This window comes from Anneissia japonica, unplaced genomic scaffold, assembly GCF_011630105.1.
Source record: "Anneissia japonica isolate Jap-2015-1 unplaced genomic scaffold, ASM1163010v1 scaffold287598_len761594_cov195, whole genome shotgun sequence".
Classification (NCBI taxonomy): domain Eukaryota; kingdom Metazoa; phylum Echinodermata; class Crinoidea; order Comatulida; family Comatulidae; genus Anneissia; species Anneissia japonica.
This window is the reverse complement of record NW_022705477.1, coordinates 39,488-62,881: the sequence shown is the minus strand read 5'-3', so window position 1 is coordinate 62,881 and position 23,394 is coordinate 39,488. Positions and strand designations below refer to the sequence as shown.

At 32.4% G+C, this 23,394-nt stretch overlaps 1 protein-coding gene across 1 annotated transcript in view; it reads right to left on the bottom strand.

Moving 5' to 3' along the window:
• Positions 1-907: 907 nt before the first annotated feature.
• Positions 908-23,394, bottom strand: part of LOC117105568 (mucin-3A-like) — a 29,184-nt gene continuing 6,697 nt past the window's right edge. The window contains exons 4-19 of the mRNA XM_033246746.1: positions 20,529-23,386; positions 19,988-20,131; positions 19,365-19,718; positions 17,856-18,008; positions 16,862-17,017; positions 14,752-14,909; positions 13,411-13,528; positions 11,732-11,944; positions 11,156-11,326; positions 10,136-10,174; positions 8,287-8,343; positions 6,708-6,760; positions 6,285-6,360; positions 4,742-4,822; positions 2,164-2,328; positions 908-1,875 (exon numbers count right to left, since the gene is read on the bottom strand). Coding sequence (XP_033102637.1) covers positions 946-1,875; positions 2,164-2,328; positions 4,742-4,822; positions 6,285-6,360; positions 6,708-6,760; positions 8,287-8,343; positions 10,136-10,174; positions 11,156-11,326; positions 11,732-11,944; positions 13,411-13,528; positions 14,752-14,909; positions 16,862-17,017; positions 17,856-18,008; positions 19,365-19,718; positions 19,988-20,131; positions 20,529-23,386 — 5,726 coding nt within the window. The 3' untranslated portion in view covers positions 908-945. The remainder of the gene's footprint in view (positions 1,876-2,163; positions 2,329-4,741; positions 4,823-6,284; positions 6,361-6,707; positions 6,761-8,286; positions 8,344-10,135; positions 10,175-11,155; positions 11,327-11,731; positions 11,945-13,410; positions 13,529-14,751; positions 14,910-16,861; positions 17,018-17,855; positions 18,009-19,364; positions 19,719-19,987; positions 20,132-20,528; positions 23,387-23,394) is intronic.

The window sequence follows — 23,394 nt, the reverse complement described above, 5'->3', positions numbered from 1 at the left end:
TGTATATAAGCTTCACCTAAACAATTATGTATACTAAGACTTATATGACACATTCAATTATCAATGTACTTTTAGAGAAGAAATCTATAAGAGTTGTTCGAAATCACACATAATAGAATCAATGTATGTGGAGCTGGTATTTTTAGTGTACGTAGAAAATGATTATTATCATGTTACAAAACTACTGGGAAATAATTAATAATTCTCTCTATAATCATAGCTTAATCACCCGTCCATCACCGGATCATTTTATTTAATTGTATTATGTTAGAAAATCTACAATGCATTAAAATGGTATATATTACATATTATTTTTAATGTACTTCTTTAGTGTAGAATTAAACAAATCAAATTAATCATTTTTTAAACTTTATTAACCTAATATTTTTTATATACTGCTGTTAGTGTATTAAAAAAAAAATGTTTTAGGGATACTACACAAACTTGAAGGCAAACAAACAAACAAGAAAGGCCAATGCTCCTTTCCAAACCTCTAGAGAGACATGTTACAAAGACAGGAACTTAATATTCAGGATGGCAAGAGGCTCCTTGCTAATCTTTTTTGGATACAAAGATAAAAAACATTCTTTAATCTGGGTTCAGGAAGATACCTCCTTACTAAGCTCCTCTGTAGCAATTGACCTACTGCACCAAAAATACGACTAAAACCTAGAAAACCTTTTGCCTGCAACTAGTACTAATGTAGACCGAAATTTGGTCATGAAATAAACGTTTCCAGTAGATGGGATAATTTGTCTGTAATTTTTGCTTGCTAGTGGGTGTGCTAAACCATGCTGAGTCCCACAACTTGCATGAGACTTGAGACCTCTATTTATGAGACACCAAATTGTAAAGAAAAAAAAATAACAGCATCGAACCGATTTTGTATTTTTTGTTACAAGTTCAGAGAACAAGATTTGAGCATGAAATGTACAATAAACTTATCTAGCAAGATATTATGATCAAACAAACCTGTGGTGTGATTTTGTTTGTTAACTCCTCTACTGTCTTCTTCAACCTTGCCAATGCTGACAAGTCATCTTGTTTTTGCTGGGATTTGGATTGCTGAGTTGCATTAAGACGAGGCTCACCAACACCAGTTTTGGCATCCTGTCCAACATCTGCTAAAGCCTTCTCTACGTTAGAACGCTGCTCTTTCAGTTGTTTTTGGAGTTCCTTGTTCTTTTTCTTGAGTTCATCAAGTTCATAGGCTGCTGAAGAGCCACCAGAGGTGTGATCACCGTCTGTTTCTTTCAATGCTTTGTATGGTGTATCACTACCTCCTTCTCTACTTTTCCAGGCATCAAGTGAACGTGACGATCCTTCATCACTGCTTGGGGCGACTTTTCTCTTCGATCTTCCTGTTACTCTTCCAGGATTTTTATCATACAACAGAGTATTCGCTTGTCCAATCTCTCTTAATCTTGAAGTAAGTTCTTCTTGCAGATCATCTTGTCTAGTATCCCTTTTCCCTTTGCCTTTTTTATTTGATGGTGGAGATCTAGACTGTAATTGGTGATATCTGGAGTCTCTAACTGGACTCCTCTCTCTTTGGAGGGTGTTATACTGAGATGGTAGGTGGTCTAATTCAGGTACATATCTATCAGGACCATAAGACCCTGGGAAACCAAACTCACTCTCCCTGTATGCTCTCGGTGGGCTGTAAGAACTTGCATAATATGGTGGTTGATTGTAGGGTGCTGAGGCATTCTGTCTTTGAGATTCATACACATGGTTTGGAGGATGTCTAGGATTTTGAGATGTGGAACTGATGGCAAACACTTCGTCAAGCATCTGATTCAGACGTTGACGTTCTGCAAACCATTTTCGCTGGACTAATTCTCTTTCAGGTACAAACTGCTCATCTTCAACATGCTATAAAAGACAAAAAACAGAATTTGAACAACAACAAAATATGAAATGCATTCATACATCAACAACAATGAACACCAACAACAAATAGAACAATATAAAATTTATACCACAAAAGTTTTGTAACTGCAGCTCCTAACAATAAAGGCTGTAATTTCCAGAGGGACCACTACTCAATGACTGGAATATCATGTGAAGTGCACTGAAGGAATGGTATTTTGCTTAATATTACTAATCAGACTGACATTACAAGATTCAAACCAAGGACATGAAAAGAATCATTGCCCTCACCTGGTAGTAGGCTCCTGGCATTGAAGGAACGGCAAACATAGCACTGGCATCTGACATCTGTAAAGGTGGCTCTTGGATCTTTTCTGAACTCCTATTTCTTTTTTGGTGCTTAGGTGTTTGATAATAATTAGGGAATTGACTGTTGGATCTTGGTATTGCTAAAGGCTTCCAAATAAAATAAAAGAAAATAATTAACAAATAATAGTAACATCCAAGCAAAAAGTGTATCTGAAATAATATAAATAAAATATATTAATTAATTAATATTATTAATAATAATAATAATTACATATATATAATAATATAATAACTACATTCAAAGCACATTGTTAGTACAAGATAACATATTATAGTTATGGATCCAGTGCTGCAACTGATAAATCGGATTCAATATTTTTGTACTGTATACCATATTTTATTGGGGGTGATTCTTCCGTTCTTGAAGGTAAGCTGATATTCAATGGCCCCCCTTACAATAATGAAGATAATGTGATGCTTTTAAACTTAAATCTCATCATGAGGCTTAGGGAATGAAGTTTTTTTTAGTATTTAGAAAAAAATCCTGTAGTGTCTGAGGATTTGATCTCAACTAATAAAAACATGTTGTATTTGTGCACTATATACAGGTAAGCCTTTAGTATTTAAAACAAGTGTTGATTGTGCTTTTTAGGCTTGTGTTGTGCATGGTACAGTCCAACATATTATCTTGGTGATATAACTATACCCCATAGAGCAGTCAATACTTTATATACTATTCCTTCTAAAGGCATTATACATACACAGGTTACATGTATAGTCACACAAATAGACCATTATCAATTCACAAAAGCAATATAGTATATCAGTGGTGGCGCCAGAGCAGGGGCTGAGGGGGCTAGCTCCTTCATCGAGAAAGCCTAGCACCCCCCCCCCCCCAAATATGAAATGGAAAACAGATTTGAAAATAAATTAGTTGGTTATATTGCATACTCTTTGTTTCTTGTTTTTATATTAAAAATGTTTTGGTTTTGGAAGTTGTTTTCGACAATATTAATAATAATAAAACATAAATTTGTTATACGTAAAAAGACAACATAGATATGAAAGTGGGAACAGAGTTGACTACATGGATTGAAATAGATGAGCTTTTAAATTAAGTGAATTCAAGGAGGGCGAGTTTTTGAAAGACAATGTTAAGTCGTTCCACAGAAATGAGGCAGATTGAAAAAGCAAAGGTTTGTGGGCCTTATGTTTTCAATTTGAAGGTGGTGGGGGGGGGGGACAGTGAGACAATTTTTTTCCTGAGAGCAGGGAGTTGTTACAGTGCTGAGAGGTGATGGTGGTTGGAGACATGTATTTAAAATTTCAGAGATAAGAGGGTTGTTGGAATTGAAGAGCCTTAAAACACAATAAAGTATTAAAAATAATGCATTGCCGAATAGGTAGCCAGTGTAGGCTTTTTCAAATTGGGAGTGATGAGGTGGCATCACCATCATTACAAAACATACATGAAGTCATACGGTAGCTTGATGCCCATCAAATTACTAAAAAAATTCATCAAAAATCATCAAATATCTGTGGCTACCAGCGAAGTCCAACCAAGTGAATCCCCCGTCGGGCAGATCCTGGCACCATCACTGTGCTCTACATTAATATACACAATTTCTAATACAAAAATATTGTTAAAATTCAATTTTTTTCTACTGATTATTGACTCCGTTGTACTTGGGGTTTACTAAAGCAAGTGCCGTGGGCAGGGCCAGTTGCGTGTGAACACTTTCAAATAACAAAGCAAACACCACATTTATTATTTCTTGTACGTAAAAATTCCTACCTTTGTTCTATCTAATTTTATTCATAATGCTGTAAAAAATGATGAAGTAACAGAAAACAAAACTGTTAATAGAAGAGATTAAAATATAATCTCCATAAAGTTTGTTACTACTGTATTAACAATCTCAAATGTTAAGTGAACCAAATTCCATATGCCAAGTTAAAAATAATTATAATACTTTACTTGATCTCATTCAAACATGAAATTGGAAAGTTGGGCTGGGCCCCTGGAGACCGCTTTAGCTGCATTGCGGCGCCAACCGACTTAACTACAACAATTAAAATAATTAACACTGAGACAAAAGGCCAACAGCTCTCTGAATAAAATTCCAACTCATTCCCTACCAGATACAGTATAACTATTTGATATGTATTGGATAATTTTCATCATGTTATTCTTGACTCCATGTTGTTTACACCCTGCATGCGCCTAAATGCCGTGAACTGGGGTTTTTGTCACATTCTTTCATTTTTAATAAAGAATGGTTTAACTACACAGACATTTTCATCTTTTCATCATTTTACGACAAAATTGGTATAACTGATGATGTCTATAGTCAAAATTCATTTAGAACAAAGTTCAGATATTTTTTTTAGTGTGATCATTCAATTCCTATAGCTGTATCTGTCACAACAATTACTATGAAAGAAATATATACAATCGAAAACTGTTTCCTGAATACAATCCATCTTACTTCCACCACTTCCTCTAATCTCATATCTGTCATCATTTACACAAAGCAGGCCTTCTAGGCCTAGTACTTACTGGGGAAGCAATTGCACTACTGGAGTACATCTCGTTGTCATAATTATGCGATGCAACTTGCTTCTTTTTCTTCTTCTTTTTCTATAAAATACAAAACAACATACTTTGGTAAAAGTGCCACATCCAGGAATTAAATAATAGAGTGAGCCTAGGGAAGAATTTTTTTTTTACAGATGAAGGATCCAGAATATGTCAGCCCCACCATGGGGTTTCAATGAGACTATAATTGTTGTAAAGGGATAGGCTGTACTTCTCAATGTGTTACTCCCATGAAGTAGTTTGCTCATAGTATGAAATGGTCTGTGTTGCCTTGTAAGATATTGCATTAATTTATTACTCACTTCATAAGAGATGATTAAAAGTGTCATTCTAACATTTAAAAAAATTTATTACCGCAAATTTTCTTTGTATAGTAAATGCCCCTCATAAAATAAGTTGCACAATTTCTTGTGGTATTAAAATTAGATGTTTTCAAAGCTACATGCAAACCAGAGTAACTTAGAAGCATGTGGCACTGCGTGTAGGACATTAGGCTTTCAATCAGTAGGTCAGGGTTCAAGACCGACGCTCGTCACACTGCTTGTATCCATGAGCAAAACACTGTATCTGCATTTGCCTCTCTTCACCCGTATAAATTGCGGAATTTTAATTTGGAGTCACCATACTGCCAGAATTCTTAAGTTACGGAAAAAGGCTGTTTGAATTATTACCAATAGTAATTCAATGCACACACTGAACCTTATTTAAAAATCTTTACCTATTTAAAATCAATGATATTTAAAAGCTTAAAAAATCAAAAAATAATCAGTTATCATTTCATTTTAAAAGTACAAAACCTGTGCTTTTTACTGAACTACATAGCTTATACACTTAAGGTAGAGAAAATATTTAAATACCTAAAGTTAATCATGTTTTTGCAACACTGCCTATTAGATATAATGTCTCAAGACTATTTGAAACTACAACAAATTGTATTATTTCTAAAATTACAACTCATAGTCTCTGGTTTTGCTAATTATATTTTGCATATTATTCATTGAGAATACAATGAATATTGTTGTATTGTTAACTGTTATGTTTGTAATAATAATTAATAATGGTAATGATTAATTAGAGTGCATATTTTATTTATTCATTTATTTATTTTTTATTTTTGCGATGGTTTTCTGTTATACTGGACATGCATGTATTAATCTAAAATAAGACATATAAAATTGTACTATGAGTAATCAATACATTTAGTTATCTCTGTGGTGGCTCCCGTGGTAGTGGCTTATTTTAGCTTAATGAGTCTCTCGAACAAATTTAATTTATATATGTCAATATGAATATTTGTTTGTTATAATTTTGGTCAAATAAAACAATTTGATTTCTGAGTTCTAAGTATAAATGGCAGAAGGTGAATGATCCGGAATGAAATTAGTAGTGCTGATTCCACGCACAACAAGGAATAATGACCAGGGAAAAAGCGCCTTGTAAAGTTTTTTGGGTATATGCACTATATGAATCCTATTAAATTTTATAAAAAAACCTTTTCTGATACCTTTGCAATTTGTGGAGATGAAGATGCTTCATCATCTTCTATAGTCCATCGTTGTTTTCTAGCATTACTTTCAATCCTGCAACATAAATACAGATGAGTCAGTTGAGAAATTGTTTAACAAAATTTTATAAAGTGTAAATTGCACGTTTGCTCATTACTGAAATTATTATGTATTATTATTGTGGTGCCAGTGGGAAATTTCCTCTCAACCCCCAACCCCCCTGGGATTTGAAAAAAACATGCTGCTTCACCTTTAAGATTCACAGTTTAAAAAAAGCATAATTATAAACACAAAAGCTAACCTAAAGATTGTTGTAGAATGTGCCATATTTACATTAATATCAAGCTGGTTTAAAATCTAGAGATTACACCCTCTATTGATAGAAAAACAACAGTAGTACATTTTGTCCTAAGCACTCTTACCGTGCAGTGGGATTAGCTGCCGCAGCTTTCTGATCCTCAAACAGGCTATCAATCTAGAGAAAATAAAAAATGGATAATCAACAATCTTTCATCTAAAGCAAGGCAGACATTTCATTTCTGCAATTTATTACAAGCCATTGGATTCACATGTTTGACACTTAATAGTACATATACACAAAATCAACACTTGAAAAAAAAATTAAACATTACTTCAAAATAATATTGTCATTATTCTGAAAATAAAATGATGAATGAATTATTATTATTCTTAAAATAATTCAACAGTCTCATTGAACATCTTAAAATATTACTTAAAATAATAATAATTAATAAATACAATAATAAGCTTGGTTCACATTTGCATCAGTGCAAATTTCCCCCTTGTGAACATGAGATGTGTGTTGGTCTTTAGCACACATTATTTCTCAATTCTCAAAGCGGTTGAGATCACCTAATTTCAAGTACTTCACAATGGAAATCGACTGAGGTGATCATGGCATAGGCGTACCATAGCATTATGTTTGCGTAATGCGTTTTATTCTAAAGTACATAATTCCCACACAAATACCCTGACATACACACACATACTGCACACACAGATACCCACACCTACAGGTCCAATAAAGACTGAAGCTGATAAAAAACCTAAATCCATCATGAAGCAGAGACACAGCAAAAAGCAGATAAGCTGTAACAATTTTAAATTATCCAATTAAAAAAAAATGCATTGAAAAGAAGTGTTGTCAAACAGAAAACTGAGAAAAATGTGTTAAAAAGAGGTGAAACAAATGTTAAATGGATAAAATCTAAAATCCTGAAAACCACAGGTGTTGTGGATTTTGGAGTGAAAACAATAAAAATGATATATAGCTGTAAAAATGCAAGATCGTCTGAAGACTGAATTGAACTCAAACGAGTGGCTGCCATATATCTACTAACACATTTTATTTCATCTAGAGTCAGTTTATATAAGTTACATACAGTAATTTCAGAAGGCAAGGCATTGTTAAATTGTATGTTATTTGCCATTGTTGTTCTGGGCACAGAAGGATAACAATGTTATGTACTGAATAGATAATTAAATAAATGCATACGTTGACGTAATAGAGACAAAATTTATTCAACACGAATATTTCTCAGCGACTCTCTTTGTGCTGTCTCTTATACACATCTAGATGTGTATAAGAGACCGGTATATAATATACATGCATATATATATAACAAACATTTGTGATACAACTTCTGATTTGTAAAAGAATATTTGTTAGTGGCTTTTTTGAAATAAAGAGAAAGTTAGCTATAAAGAAAATAAGACCAAAATGAAATGACATCAATCTTGAAAAAACTTCCAGACACTAGAGGGCAGTATATGGAAAATAATATATCTTGAAGAATTGACAATAACCATGGCGAGTGACTAATTGTATCCAGTAAACAAAAACCATAGAGGGCTTTCACTTATATGATTTGCTCTGTAACTCATATGCTCAAAATAAGTACTGTATAATGAAAAATGATTAACAAACAACACCCTTTTACCAAATACTAAAAAAAAAAATCTGTAAATCTTATCACTTAACTTTGGGAAATTGCTAAAAAACTGTGCGACAGATTCATACATAGAGGTTGGTTTTTCCTGGAAACAGAACACAAGACACCAATAAAGAGTTTGTATATTACTAGAGTTGAAATACCTAGTTAGCAGATGCTGTAGGCATATTTTGTATTAGAAAGTAATGCAAATAAACCATGCTACATAAAATAGTGTTCCTTTGTTAACATGGGGTGTGGTGTATTTTTTTAATCAAGTGCTTTTTTCATTTTTGAGAAAAAAATCCTAATTATGCAAGATTGACCCAAGAGCTTGAGATTTCAAATACATGTATATTAAGCTGCCACATTAGAGAATCACTGTAAAGCATTAGTGAAACTGCATTTTGACAAGTAAATCAAGTTAATATATGACACTAGAAATAGAGGAATAAATGAAAAGAAATACAATCTCCATTCTAATGAAATGCATATTCCCAGCACAGAAATCCATCCTGTAGCAATACTAGAAACAGTGTAAAAAAGAGGAATTCGTAGCCCTGAATCGAATCTGCCACGTTCTATATTGGAATATGCCCATGCTTTAATTATGTAACTAAAACAAAATCTGATCATTTATATTTACAGCACTTTATAGTAGAGTCTATATGAAAAATCTGTCAATTTTAGATTAGGCTTCGTTAAGCTTGATTACTCTTCTTCGTTATTGCTTTTTCTTGTAAATGTCTCCAATTTTATGTTACAGCACAGTAATTTTTTTTTTCTTTTCGAAAACCAGATTTATAGAGGGTGACCCTGCCAGTGTATCCAAGAAGGTCAGCTGATATTCAGAGGCCCTCTTAAATAAATTAAATAATGTGATGCTTTTATCAGGCAAGTCTCTTTATGAAGATAATTAAATGGTTGTTTTTAGTCCTGCTGTGAGAGGAATTGAACCCAGGACCCTGGTATTAGAAGGCAAGCACCTTAACCATTAAGCTATTCAACTCCACTTCAGTGGATAATAAAGATTACGATTATATAGTGAAAGGTGTTAGTTTTTGGCTCTGTGGATGAGACTACGAGGCATCAGTCACAATTTGGGTGTGTCGCAGTCAGTAGGTCTGTAACCCAATATAAAACCAAAACCTGCTAGCAGAAGAACCATTGAAGCATGCAAAACATAACCTATAGCCTTGTTTACATGTCAGGAGATCACCATGATTATCGGGTTGATAAAGGTGTTAAGTGGTCGTGTAAATGGATTTAGTAACTCCGCATAACAGAACAGTAACCGCGATGATCTACGCCGTTACCGCTGCATCACAGCAGTGTTAACGGCGTGATCTTTATGCAAATTAGCTGTTGTTTGGCCTGCGTGAGTCATCGCAGGAAGTCTATGTTGATAAACAGCATGAATATAATTATAATTTAAAAAATTATGTTTTTATCATTTACATATATTTTAAAACTTTTTTGACAAAGGGTTTCAAAACAAGCAGCAATACGCGCATTTTTTAGGTCATTTTTAATCATGTGACCGATAATTTTTTTATCATGTAGATGCGCAACTGGAGATCATCGGTGTTACCTATCTGATAGCAAACAGCCATGCAAACCAGGCTTATGTTGTGAAAGAGCAAATTTTAAATTAACTACACATAAAATAGAAACCCAATGAAAGCTTTATATAATGCACCATTCTTTAAACTATGTATCACAGCTGTTCATTAATTAGTTTGCTTATTTGTATTGAACTTTGACATCTCCAATATGTCATCTGTGCATATAAAACTACAAGGTGATTTATTGAATACGAAAGCAAAAAATGATCAATCGTTATGAGCATTGGAATTATTAAATAATCTTTTTCACATGACAGATAAAAAATAATATACCTCATACTCAGCTGAATCATCAGTAGCACTAGCATCCAGCTAAAAACAATGGCAAATGAAAGGATAGAAAAAAAAATAAAGAAAATAGAATAGGGAAAACGTATAAAGGAAAATCTTTAATAGAAATCAGTAGTACAGTATAGGCCTATTGTTCTATAACTTATATTTATTTTTTATGGCGATTGCTGATGTAAAAAAAACTGAATATCATTTTGTGAACAATATAGAAATATATACTGTACATGCAAGTAATGTTGTTTTAGATGTGGATTGTTTGTGTAGCACTAAATAATGCCCATAAAATTCAATTTATTTTATATTACCATAAATGATTTGGCTCTCAATGTAAATAGTAAATCAAGAAAATATTTTCTTTCCAGTTAACAGATGTGTAAAATAGTTTGAGGCTTGCCATCCCAAAACCAGCATACTGTTGCTAAATGTTAAACTGAGTTAATTAGCATAAGAATGTGGCATGTATCATACACTTTAGTACAGAGATGTCGCAATACTGTTACTCATAAATTTAGCAATAGTATGTCAATTCCACTAAATGACCCATCATTTTAGCTTATAATGTGGGGAATATGAATATATTAAACAGCCAATTTCCATGTTTTGATCACAGATGGCGGTTTTGTCATGGCAAATCCCCATTCTACAGTATTATTGTTTGCAATGGCCCTTAAATCGACTGGTAGTCAATTAAGGATTTTTGCATATTAAAAGTATGTTAATCAGTGCTTATTTAGCAGAGTACTTATCAAGGATACACGCAAACTGGTTAATTGCGAGGCAGCTTTCTTTGTCTCATCTGAATTTGGTAACTTTTTAATTCAAATGACCAATTAATGTTTTAATGTCTTTTTTCCAAATTTACCCTTACATGCCCTACCTAGCCTTAAGTATCAAACTGTCAATATACAAGCAAATTATTGAAAAATTGAATAGCAAAATGAGATTATGGCTCACTTTTAAATAAATTTTTTTTTTTTGAATATTTTCTATAAATTCTATTACCTCTCTTTGTGCCCTTTCTCGGTCTTCCCTTTGTCGGTCCATCTCCGCCATCAGGTTCCTAGCATTCTTTTTTTCTTTTCTCTTAGCTTTCTGTGCCTGTCTTTTCTTCCACTTACTTATTTCAAATTCTAGGTCTTCTATTGTTAGATACAAGCGAGTTTTGTACCAAGACTAAAGTAAAAATAAAAAATCTAAGCTTTAAACAAGTACATATACATTAGTGACAATAAAGGATTGTTCATTACATTACATTACACACGTGTTTGTTTATTACAAATGTAGACTAGTATGAACAACTCTATCAAAATAGGCCTTAGCCTAGGGCCTAGTAAATTCATCAAATGAAGGTTTTCCATCTTCTCGGTCTAGGCCTGGTAACAGTCAGTAGTCTGCATGGTCAACGACATCAAGCTTTACATAAATTCGCTACCAAACACAGCTAACAGCTGATGGTGAGATCGTGTAGCAATTTTATGGATACTAGGCTTATGACTGATCTACAGGTCATTTCCTGTGAAGAAATAACGTCTGCCAGGAGAAAAATGCAGACATTTTTCTAATATTTACTATACTAACCTTAGGTACCCCAGCCTGAGACATGAGCTGTCTCTTTGTTTGAGTCTCTGTATCACTAATATAATCACCAACAAGTGGCTTAGGTGTGAGTGGAGGCAGGTTCATACCATGCTGCACTCCTACAGAGTTCTTGAAACGAGACTTGTTTTGAGAATACGCAGGTGGAGTTGGTAGGGCACGTGGTTCTCTAACATGGCTGAACAAAGGTTGATCCTGCAGTAACACAAAAAAAGATTACACATTGTCAGAAAAACAACTGCTGTACTATGGTCTCTCGTGGATAGCTTTCCAATCCCAGTGGCCTGGGTGCAACTGACCAATTCCGACAGGTTTGTTTACAGCCGGTCATGTGATATATAGTGGAGAACTTGCAGTGTGATCAATGTGAAAATATAGGAAGAGGTAAATGTTATGGTTGCGAAAACAACCGCTGACTTAGCTCAAGAAATGACTGGCAAGGAAAATAGTGTTTATTTACTTATTCTAGCGTTTTCTTTGCTTCGCATGCTTTTGAATTTATGTGATCCTTCATAATATAGCCTAAAAATCGTAGCGCATCCAAATCGTAGTTCGCGGATCGAAGACTCTTGTGCATACCTAAACAGGCAGTAGATATGCAGGCCCTAGGCCTAGCATTTCACGAAAAATCTCGGTGTTTGGGGCCAGTATTTTTCGGAGCATTAGCAAACCATAATTTCAAAATTCTCAAGTTCAATTTCCAATCAACTTGGTATAGTTTACTGGCATTCCAACCAACATTATTCAACATCAAATATGTGTTTTACAGCAGAAACACACCAAAGAATCCACACGTTTTCCTATTACCGAATGTCACTTGCACTGCCAGTTTACAATTTATACCCACTATATGTCACATGACCAGCCTAGCAGAATCGGTGTATTCCTGTTACATCATCAAAAATATTTATTATAGAAGACCTATCAATATTATTGTCTTTTTGACATTTGTTATTCTTATAAGTATGCCTTGTTTACAAGTTTTGCTTTTTTGGTTATGTCACTAGTGACACTATCAAACATGTACTTCTATTTTTTGCTACTACCATATTAGGATATTTTGCGTTCACATTGCTGCACTTAATCGTAAATGTTTCCCACAAGCTATGGATTTTATAATAATAATAATAATGATAATGAAAACTTTTAAAGCGCCGGTATCCGTTTAAAGAAAACGCTCATGGTGCCCCTCCACAAGAACTCAAAAATATGACCAACAAAAGAAACAATAAAGTTTAAGGACCAGAATCAATTAAATTACATGAAAAAGTACATAATATTAATACAAAGAAAATAATATTAATACAAAGAAAATAAAAAAAAACCTACAATGTAGGCAAGATAAAAAAAATACATAGATAAGATCGTTGGTCGAGTTCCTAGGTCACATATCAAACGCCCTGAGCATCTTATGTTAGATGGATATGGCGCTATATAAAACTACATTATTATTATTATTATTATTATTATTATTATTAAGAAATATTACTCATTTTCATCAGCATAGTCGTTAAATTTATACCAAACAAATTTAATCAAATATGCGAAGATTGCCCTTTTAAAAGCCTCTTAAAGTTATAATTGCTGCACAAATTAACAGCTGCTGCTATAGGTGGCTTTTAAGCAGTTATAAACTATAAAACAAAAAAAAAGAAATAAACCATTTCTGTATGAGATATTTCACCGCTGACACTTTCATTAGATGATGATGGATGTACTTTTCCATTTCGTTTCCAGGATGACATACTTTTAACAGGAATATCATTCAAGGCAGTCTCTCTGAAATTGGAAAGAAGAAATTGAACAAATATCATATTAATTTTGGAAAATTTTTAGTTTAGCTTTTTCATCATTGTACAATATTGGGAAATTTTGTGATGAAATTGAAGGTTGGAACCAGAAAGAGAGGGAGGCCGAAACAGAGGTGGAGCTACTGTTTTCAAGCAGGACATAAAAGCAGCTGGGCTGTAAGACAGGAATATGTGGAGAACGGCAATCAGCATGGTGACCCTACTTTAGAGTGGGAATAAAGCCAGAAGATATAATATATATAATCATAATCATATAATAATATACAGTAATACAGTCTTTGCGTCATATTGTGACAAATATAAGACTCTTAGAAGAGCTTCCAATAAGACTGTGGATGTGGACGAAGGAGGTTGGAGATGGGAGGGGTGAAGAAGATAAAGTATAAAATATACTAATAAAAACTCAGTGTTTCTTAAGAATTTGACCAAAAAGGTATAACACCATACCTCTGTGATTGAATATAAATATTTTCATTTATGGCATTTGAGTTTGAATAGATCAATATGGATTGGTTTAGAATTCATCTTGGCATGTTTATCTACGTGCAAGATAACAGGTGGGAAACTTCATGAATCAATATTCACATTTAACACCCATTCTTTTTTGAATATCAACAAACAATTACTGTTATAGAAAGGCAGCAGCCTATGACATGGTTTTCCCAGCGTCATTTCACAAAGGTAGTATATGTAGCAAAGACAAGTCAAACCAGTCACTCGTCTTAAATCGTATTTCAGAGATAATGGCCACTAAACTAACTTTTATATATCTATACATCATGCTCTGTTATTATATTCTCTATTTTAAATATTACAGAAATATTTTTTAATGATTGGTGATGCTTTCTGCCTGAGAAATGCCTGAAATCATAAACTTTGAAGGCTGGTTTCTCAAAATATTGTTCTTTAAAATTCTAACAATTCAAACATTTGTAACTTCAGAGATGTCGGATTTGAATGGTGTTACTATTTTATAGCTCTTATTTGACTGTTTAACTCTGTATTTTGCGACGAGTGACTGGTTTGGCTTGTCTTTGCCACACATTATTTATCTGTCTGTCCATTTATTAAATCTATTTCAGTATATTATTTAAAATGCTACACCAAATATCCAATTGGTTTTATTAAAGGAATCTGGTAATTATTAGGTAATTACGAATAGGCCTATGTAGAGTATTATTTGAAACTAACCTTATTTCAACTGAACGTTTGTGTTTTCCATTTCGATACCTTGGTGTAATTATTCTAGGTTCGTTAAAGCTTGTCTCATTAGTGATTATTCTACCCCGGTCAACATTGATCTTAAAACTACCTAATTCCAGAGCAGATACAGCACGATCCACAGTATCCTATTGAAAGGGAAATATCAAGATGAAATAATTGTGGCTTCAGTGTTAACTTCAGAAATAAAAGGATCACGATCAGAATAAAAATATAAAATATCATCAATCATTTCATTTAATTTTATTTAGTTATTCCGGTAATTTTCACTTAAAAATCATCACTTTCATGGGAAATCCACAAACATGTGCCGACAACTAAACATACAATTACTGTTACATAATAATTATAATATTAATAATAATAATAATATATATCTAAAACACAAACTATTAAAATTAGTTAAGGCTGTAAATGTGATCCTTAAGTTTAGTTGAGAATTGCTTTCATTTTGAATCAATTTCAAAGTAATCTGGAATTTCAGTCATACACATGAGAAGCAGTGTTGTACACTGTATTTTAGTAAGGTCACCTAAATATAATAATTTATCGTATTGCAACTTTTTAAAGCTGATATTGAACTATATATGTATTGTCGTATATTTTATAAACAGCAAGTTTTTAGTTCTCTATAGTGGATTATATTATCTTGTCATTGAGCTTCAAATCAAACTAACCTTAAAATTGGCTCCTCATAGTAAATTCATGGGTATTTTTTTGTCGTCACATATTATCAAACAAGTGAATTTTAAATATTAAACAAAGTTTTTGTTAATGTATTAATGTCATATCTAAATTTACTTCTTGTCAACATGAACAGTGTAAGTTATCTAAGCTCTTGGGAGACCATCGTATTGAAATGATTATTTACAAAAATAAAATAAATAATTAAACAATACATGAAATATAAATTCTATCTTTTGTTCGCATTTTCAATAGGTCATATGCAAGATAATATTCATAAATTCTGTAACTGTCACAGTTGAATATATTTAAATGGGTTACGGTATGTGAAAGTTGCTGTATATTAACAAACAAAAATCCAGCATCAAGAATTATATTTTCTTATGAAATTTCATTTACATCAATTGAATTGTACAGTAAACAACATCTTGTACTTAAAGTGAAAACCAATAAATAACAACTTGGCCTCATACCTCAGTTAACTAACTGAAACTTGTTGTGTACCCAATGAGAATGCTCATAGTTTACCAGCAGAATTGCTGGTTAAAAGTTAAAAAAATATACTTAATATACTATATCAACAAAAACATATTAAACGATATATGCAATCATTATTAATTGTTTATTTCCAAATCTCACAAACTGCATTTTCATTTTATAAATATTCCATTTACCATATGTTTAGCAAATCGATTGAGTAAAATATGATGCTTCTATTTAATAAAAAAAAAAAAAACAAGTATAGTATTGAAGTAGATAGGATTAAGGATGTAAGTCTTAAACAAGGACAAGTTAATCTACATGTTTGACATGTCAAAGGTCAATACTGTATAATACTTACATACTAGCAACTAAGATATATCTTTTCTTTTTGTGAATCAAACATTTCATAATGAATTATTATTTCTAGATTTTGATATAAGAGAGAAATAGAATTAAAACACCTTTACTTTTTTATATGAATTAAACTTGGAAAGGAGCCATATGTTGTGCATACAGCCTAAATGATTAATAATAACAGCAATAATAATGAATTTATTACTAATAAGTATAAACAACATCATTTTTAATCCATCATTGTTGTTTTTGAGTTAACAGGTCCGTCTTATACTTTTACAAGGTATGTTAAAGCCACCTTTCTGACTTGAAATTTGTGTTATTAGGAATAATTATGTTTTTATGTTTTAATTTATGAACTGTTGATTAATGCTGTACATGTACTTTAATTGTTATAAATTACACAAAATTTATAAATAAGAACATTACCAGAACAATAAAGATTAGAAAATGTATCTACAGGTGCTTTTTAACAACTGTCAACAAGACAGTTATCGCAATGAAAATATTAATTATAATAAAAATTATATGAACAATCAGCAACTAATATTCTTCTTACCAATGATGTTATTTCCATTTTTCCTCTTCTCTTATTACAGAAGAAATATATCGTCATGGCAATAAGCAGGAACAGCAACAGGGGTAAGATTATTCCGAGAGCTATCCAGAATGGCAGGAAATTTGGTGGCTCTATCAACAGTGCGATGCTCAGTACCTAGTAAACACATCAAAATAAATATAGCATGAAGTACAGCTGAGTTATAATATAGTAGAACCCCCCCCCCCCATTCAGACATCCCTATTAAAAATATTACAGCTGTCTCTTATACACATCTAGATGTGTATAAGAGACAGATATATGGCTAATCCTATTTAACACTACCAATTAAGGGGAAATTTTGTTTGGCCATAAAGGTGTCCCCTTAATAGTAATTGCAAAAGTATGCCATGTTACATATTTTGATTATGTTTATAAAATACACTTTCACTTTTATACCGCTAGATTTAAAAAAAAAATTATTCATTTTAAATAATCCATTGTGTGTAAAAATACAAAATCACAGGTTGCTTTTATTGGAATAGACTTTAAGCAGCTGTGTAAAGTACTAGTCTCAAGTATTCATATATTGCAAGAGCACAGACTTCTAGCATGTCAGGAAATAATTAGTAATGCAGTCATAAAGCATATTATTTCAGCTGGTCATAAAAAGAAAAATCTTAGTAATATTTAGGCACTATTTAATGAATTAATCATTCCAATCAATACCAAACAAAGAAGATAGTGTGCACATGTGTAAAGTGTAGTGAGCATAGAGGGTGTTGATATTTATTCTAAAATGGACAAATAAACTGTTAATTTCAAGTATAAGTATGTACATTAGGAAACTATTTAGAATTTGTTTTTTAATTAATTTTAGAATAGAAATTTATAAATACCACCATTTTGTCAACACAATCATAATCATCCTCATCAATACAATCACCATAATTTTTATTACCATTTTAAAAAATTATAATAATACAGTAGATCATAAATAAACTTAAAATATTACCTCATATTTTAATTGTGCACTCATTTCTGCTGTAGTGAGACTTTCATATAATTCCAAAGCTGTTTTTCCTTCAACAACACCATTGTTAGCATACACAAAAAACTGGACATACACCTCTTCCGGAGTATCAGTTGTTCTTCGTGAATCTGTGACCTATATAAAAAAAATACAAATCACATATTAATAAAAAGAGTCTTGAATGTATTATGATGATGTTGATAACAGTGATGTCTTTATACTTATTTAAATTTACATTTTAATGTTTTGCATTTAACTGTATTTGTACAGTACGAGCATCAAGGACCTAAGTAAAACATTAAATATATTCCTAGTGTATTTTCTTCATCTCTCTCTCTCTGGGCCGATACAGCTTATTCAAGCTATGAGCCTTACAACGGTGCGTCGCCAGTTTGCCCTATATTTTCTTCATATGTGGCAAAGACAAACCAAACCAGTCACTTGTCGCAAATTGTGTTGCAGAGATAATAGCAAAAACATGCTAGAATATAAAATTTTTAAAAATCTATTTTATTTCACTAAACTAAGGTTTATGTATCTATACATCATGCTGTGCTGTTATTTTTCTCAATTTCAATGTTAAAACAACACTTTTTAATGATTTTATGATAGTTTCTGCATGAGAAATGTCTGAAATCATAAACTTTGAAGGCTGATTTCTCATATATTATTCTATAAACAGCTGTATGCTTAAATGCTTGTAACTTCATAAGGAAATGTCGGATTTTAATGATTTTTTTACCATTTTATAGCTCTTATTTTACTCTTTAACGCTGTATTAATAACTCAAAATCAATTTTTGCGACGAGTGACTGGTTTTGGCTTGTCTTTGCCACATATATTAATTCAACTAATTACAAACTAAGAGCCCAAGGCTGTAAATGAATATATTAAAATCATTAAAAAATATCGAAGCAAGAAAAGATGTATTAATACCTGGAAAACTAACCCACCTCAATGCAAATTCATTATATTTACATGGCATTGTTTTTACTACTGTATTATAAATTGTCTCTCAGACGTCAGCTAGTGATGGGTATCACCATGTCAAGCAAAATAAATAAATAAATAAATAAATAAATTTAAAGATGCATTGTCCCTAGCTAATGTCAAAAAATCATAAAAAATAATTTTGAAATAAACTTGCTCATATTGCAATAACATCCAAATTATTAACTTGTGCATAAAAATTATTGAATTAAAAAAATGTGTACCCTGATTTTTAAACCAAAAAATTATAATAAAAATAATAAAACACTTCCAGTAACTGGAAGTGTTTCTATAATTTTTCGCTGTAAACTGATGGGTATATATTTTTAAAATACACTAATGTCTATGTTCAAGTTGATAACTTTTATGTTACTTCAAAATGGGCAAGTTAATTTCAACAAATATTTTTATGATTTTTTTGGTATTTAGCCTAGGACAATACATCTTTAAAACAACTTGGAACCACTGAAGATGAACAAAATAAAGCACAAGTCAACGTACATAAACTTCATACAATTCACTTGGATCCTCTACGTTTCTTCTTGAACGGCTATGAATTTTGTCTCCCATTAGAAATTTAGTCAACGAAGATCTGTCAAATATATAATCAACACTGCTAATATCTGGTAGACCAACTGCGCGTCTTCTCCTCTTTTGTCCTTCCTCAGCTTTTATGTACAATATTTCTAGATTATTTTCCAGATCATCAATACTAGGTTCCTCATTTACTTTGACATTCATCAGCATCACCAGTTGATCATTGTGAGAAGCATGAGGTTCTTTTGTTGGAATTCGGGTTGTTATTACAGGGGTCGTTGTTACACGGGGAACCGCATAGGTTGGAATTGCAACGACCTTTAAAATAAAAATAAAGCATAATACAGTCCTTGGCATAATTTCTTTTCCCGTTTTTGTATTAGTTGATTAATTTTTATGTTTATGTTGTCAACAACTTTTGTTGCTGCTTAATTGTAAACACTGAATACCAAAAAATGAATTAAATAAATATAATATATAATAAATATAACTTATTCCATGATTTAATACAAAGTAAAGAAATTGTTCTCCATGATGAGGTAGGCCAAATTAAGTTACAAACATAGAAAATATATTGAGTACTTTACCGTATATGGTATTATACTTTCGTAATCACTCTGGTTTAGTTGATTAAATGCATTCAGTGCAGTTTCTGCTGACACTGCCGAGTTATCAACAACATAATAAATCACATTAGCACGAGTGCTACCATCTCTAGTGACACTGCTTAACTATATAAGAAAAAAACTGTTATAGTATTATTGTTCATTGGACATAGTAACACATTTCTAAATAGAGAGAGAGGAAACTGGGGTTGATATAATGCGAGCAGAAAGGGATATTGGAAGTAATGGCAGAATAACTAAAGCAGAAATATTAAAAAGAATGAACACAATTTATTGAAAATAATTAAAGAAACAATATACAAATTGATCATATATGGAGTAGAAATGGGTTATTATAGGAAGTAAATGAAGGAAGAATGGAAAAACAGTAGGCATATGAAGGGAGATCTTATTCAGATTAATGATTGATCAGCCCTTTTATTTTATAAACTATATATTTGGGACATATGCTTTTGCCCATAGTTGGCTTTTTCATGGTATTTCACTTTATATTCATACTCACAACAACTTCAATGTTGGCATCTGGGTCTTGGGTTTCTCTTCTTTTTCTTCTGAGTTTGTAAGGCACCATCTTATCTCTCTTCTCTATGTTTTGGTTTATATTTATACCATAGAAAAGAAAATCATCTTTCACTACACTTTGCATATAATCTGCTCTACCCAAGGCTCTCCTCTTCCTTCTTGATGCAACATTTTGTTTTCCCTTAATGTAAAGTTCTTCAAGATCATAGCTAAGCTCCTGTTGAAATGTTGATGACTGCACATCAGTGTTCTCATCAACATTTAATACTATTATAAGCTGTTCTTCCATTGGTACTGCTGGTAATTGTGATGTTGTGTCTGGTGGTTCTGTAGTTGGCATTGATGGAGTAGGAGTAGCAGACAGCATTAAAGATGATGAAGATACTGAAATTGTTGTTTCAGGAGTCACTAGATCAAGTGATGAAAATATTGGTAGGCTTATACTTGAAGAAGGATATACTGATACAGTTTCCTGTATATTAATACTACTGCCAGTATTAAGGAATTCCTCTGATGCAGTAAACAACATAGACGGGGTAGTAGTGGCAGACAGCATTGAAGATGATGAAGACACTGAAGTTGTTGTTTCAGGAGTCACTAGATCAACTGATGAAAACATTGGTAGGCCTATACTTGAAGAAGGATATACTGATACAGTTTCCTGTAAATTAATACTACTGCCAGTATTAAGGAATTCCTCTGATGCAGTAAACAACATTGACGGGGTAGTAGTAGCAGTTAGCATTGAAGATGATGAAGACACTGAAATTTTTGTTTCTTGAGTCACTAGATCAAGTGATGACAACATTGGTAAGCTTATACTTGAAGAAGGATACATAGATAAAGTTTCTTGTATAGTAATAAAATTGCCTGTATTAAGGAATACCTCTGATGCATTAAACATCATTGAAGGGGTAGGAGTGGCAGACAATATTGAAGATGATGGAAATACTGAACTGGTAGTTTCAAGAGTTTCAGTAGCTACTTGATCAAGTGAGGACATCATTGATAAGCCTATACTTGGTACTGATGCAGTAGAGATCATTCCCATGTTTTCAGATTCCAGTGATTCCGTTGGAAATACAGAGCTTGAAAATAATTGACTCAATGCATCATTTGTTATTAAAGATGAACTTGCATATTTACTGGTGCTAAATGAATTAATTGCTGATGTACTAGAAAGTGATGTTAATGCATCAAATTGTGATACAGAAGAAAATGCTAATGATTCTATTTGAGTAGAAAATGATTCATAAAAATCAATTGATTCTGATTTTAAATCAAATGATGTGGTCAGATGACTCACTTCAAATGATGACAATACTGATGATTGCGAAATTGCATGACTTAAGTATTGTGATGATGGATACATTTCTGTAGATACAACAGTCTCGTAAATATTAGATGATATCTCTGATCCAGATAGAGAGATGGAATGTGACAGTTCAAGGACAGCATCTGTGTCTGACAACATAAAAGAAGGAGACATGTCTTGTAGAGAAGATACATAAGGGTCCGCTAGAGACAGGTCAGTTGATGTAACTAGAGAACTTGAAAAATCTATAGTTGCATCAAGTTCAAATCTAGATGTTACCACAATGAATGTAGAAAGTTCATCGTATATCGAGCTGTCTGTTATTGTGAATGTTGGTGAAGAAACATCCGCAAATTTAGTTGAATACACAGTCTCTGCAATAGTGGTTGCTCTTGATGAACCTAGTGTATCTACTACCAACAGTGGAGTAAATGTTAATTCTAAAGTTGAAACAATATCTGATGGTTCCAAAGTTAGCACTTCTGTTGAGTATTCATATTCAGTAAATAATGAAAGATCTTCAGAGATTTGTACTGACAGCATTGGCATAGATAATTCTGCAGTTGGAATAATACCTGATGAGCCCAGTGTCACAGCCTCTGTTTCATATTCAGTAATTAATGATGAAAATAATGTTTGAAGATCATCAGATACCACTGTGCTTTCTGTAACATATGCAGAAATTGTTGTAAGAAAAACAACTGAGGTGGCTTCCTCTACATCCAGAACTTTTGTTGTGATTGAATCATAAGTTGTTGTTACCTCAATTATGTCTGTATAGTAAAAAGATGTGGAATCATACACAACCTCTGATGATTTTAAGTCCAATACTGAAGGTGTGTATGAGTCTGTTGATAAATATGAAAGGTTCACATTTGAGGTCATCTCTACAGGACTCACTGTTGAAAAAGGCATGATTGATGTCATTTCTACAGTAGATACAGTTTCATTGACATCAACTGTAAATGCCTCTAAACTGTCTGTCATGCTAATAGTTTCAATTATGTTCTCAGTGAAAATAGAGTCAGACTCATGAATAACGGACCAATCATCAACTGTAAGCGATGGTGTTGCTATACTAGACAAAGGAATATCTAATGATTCTGAAGCATCAATATAACTTTCTTCGACAGTAAATTCAGATTGTGTTACAAATATGGTGCTCCATTCTGATGAATAAATATCTGTGACTCTTTCAAACATATATGACACAGATTCTGTTGAATACAATTCAGTGGCTAGACTTTGCCAGGCATGATTAGGCATGATTGATGTCATTTCTACAGCAGATACAGTTTCATTGACATCAACTGTAAATGCCTCTAAACTGTCTGTCATGCTAATAGTTTCAATTATGATCTCAGTGAAAATAGAGTCAGACTCATGAATAGCGGACCAATCATCAACTGTAAGCGATGGTGTTGCTATACTAGACAAAGGAATATCTAATGATTCTGAAGCATCAATATAACTTTCTTCGACAGTAAATTCAGATTGTGTTACAAATATGGTGCTATCTCTGTCTCTTATA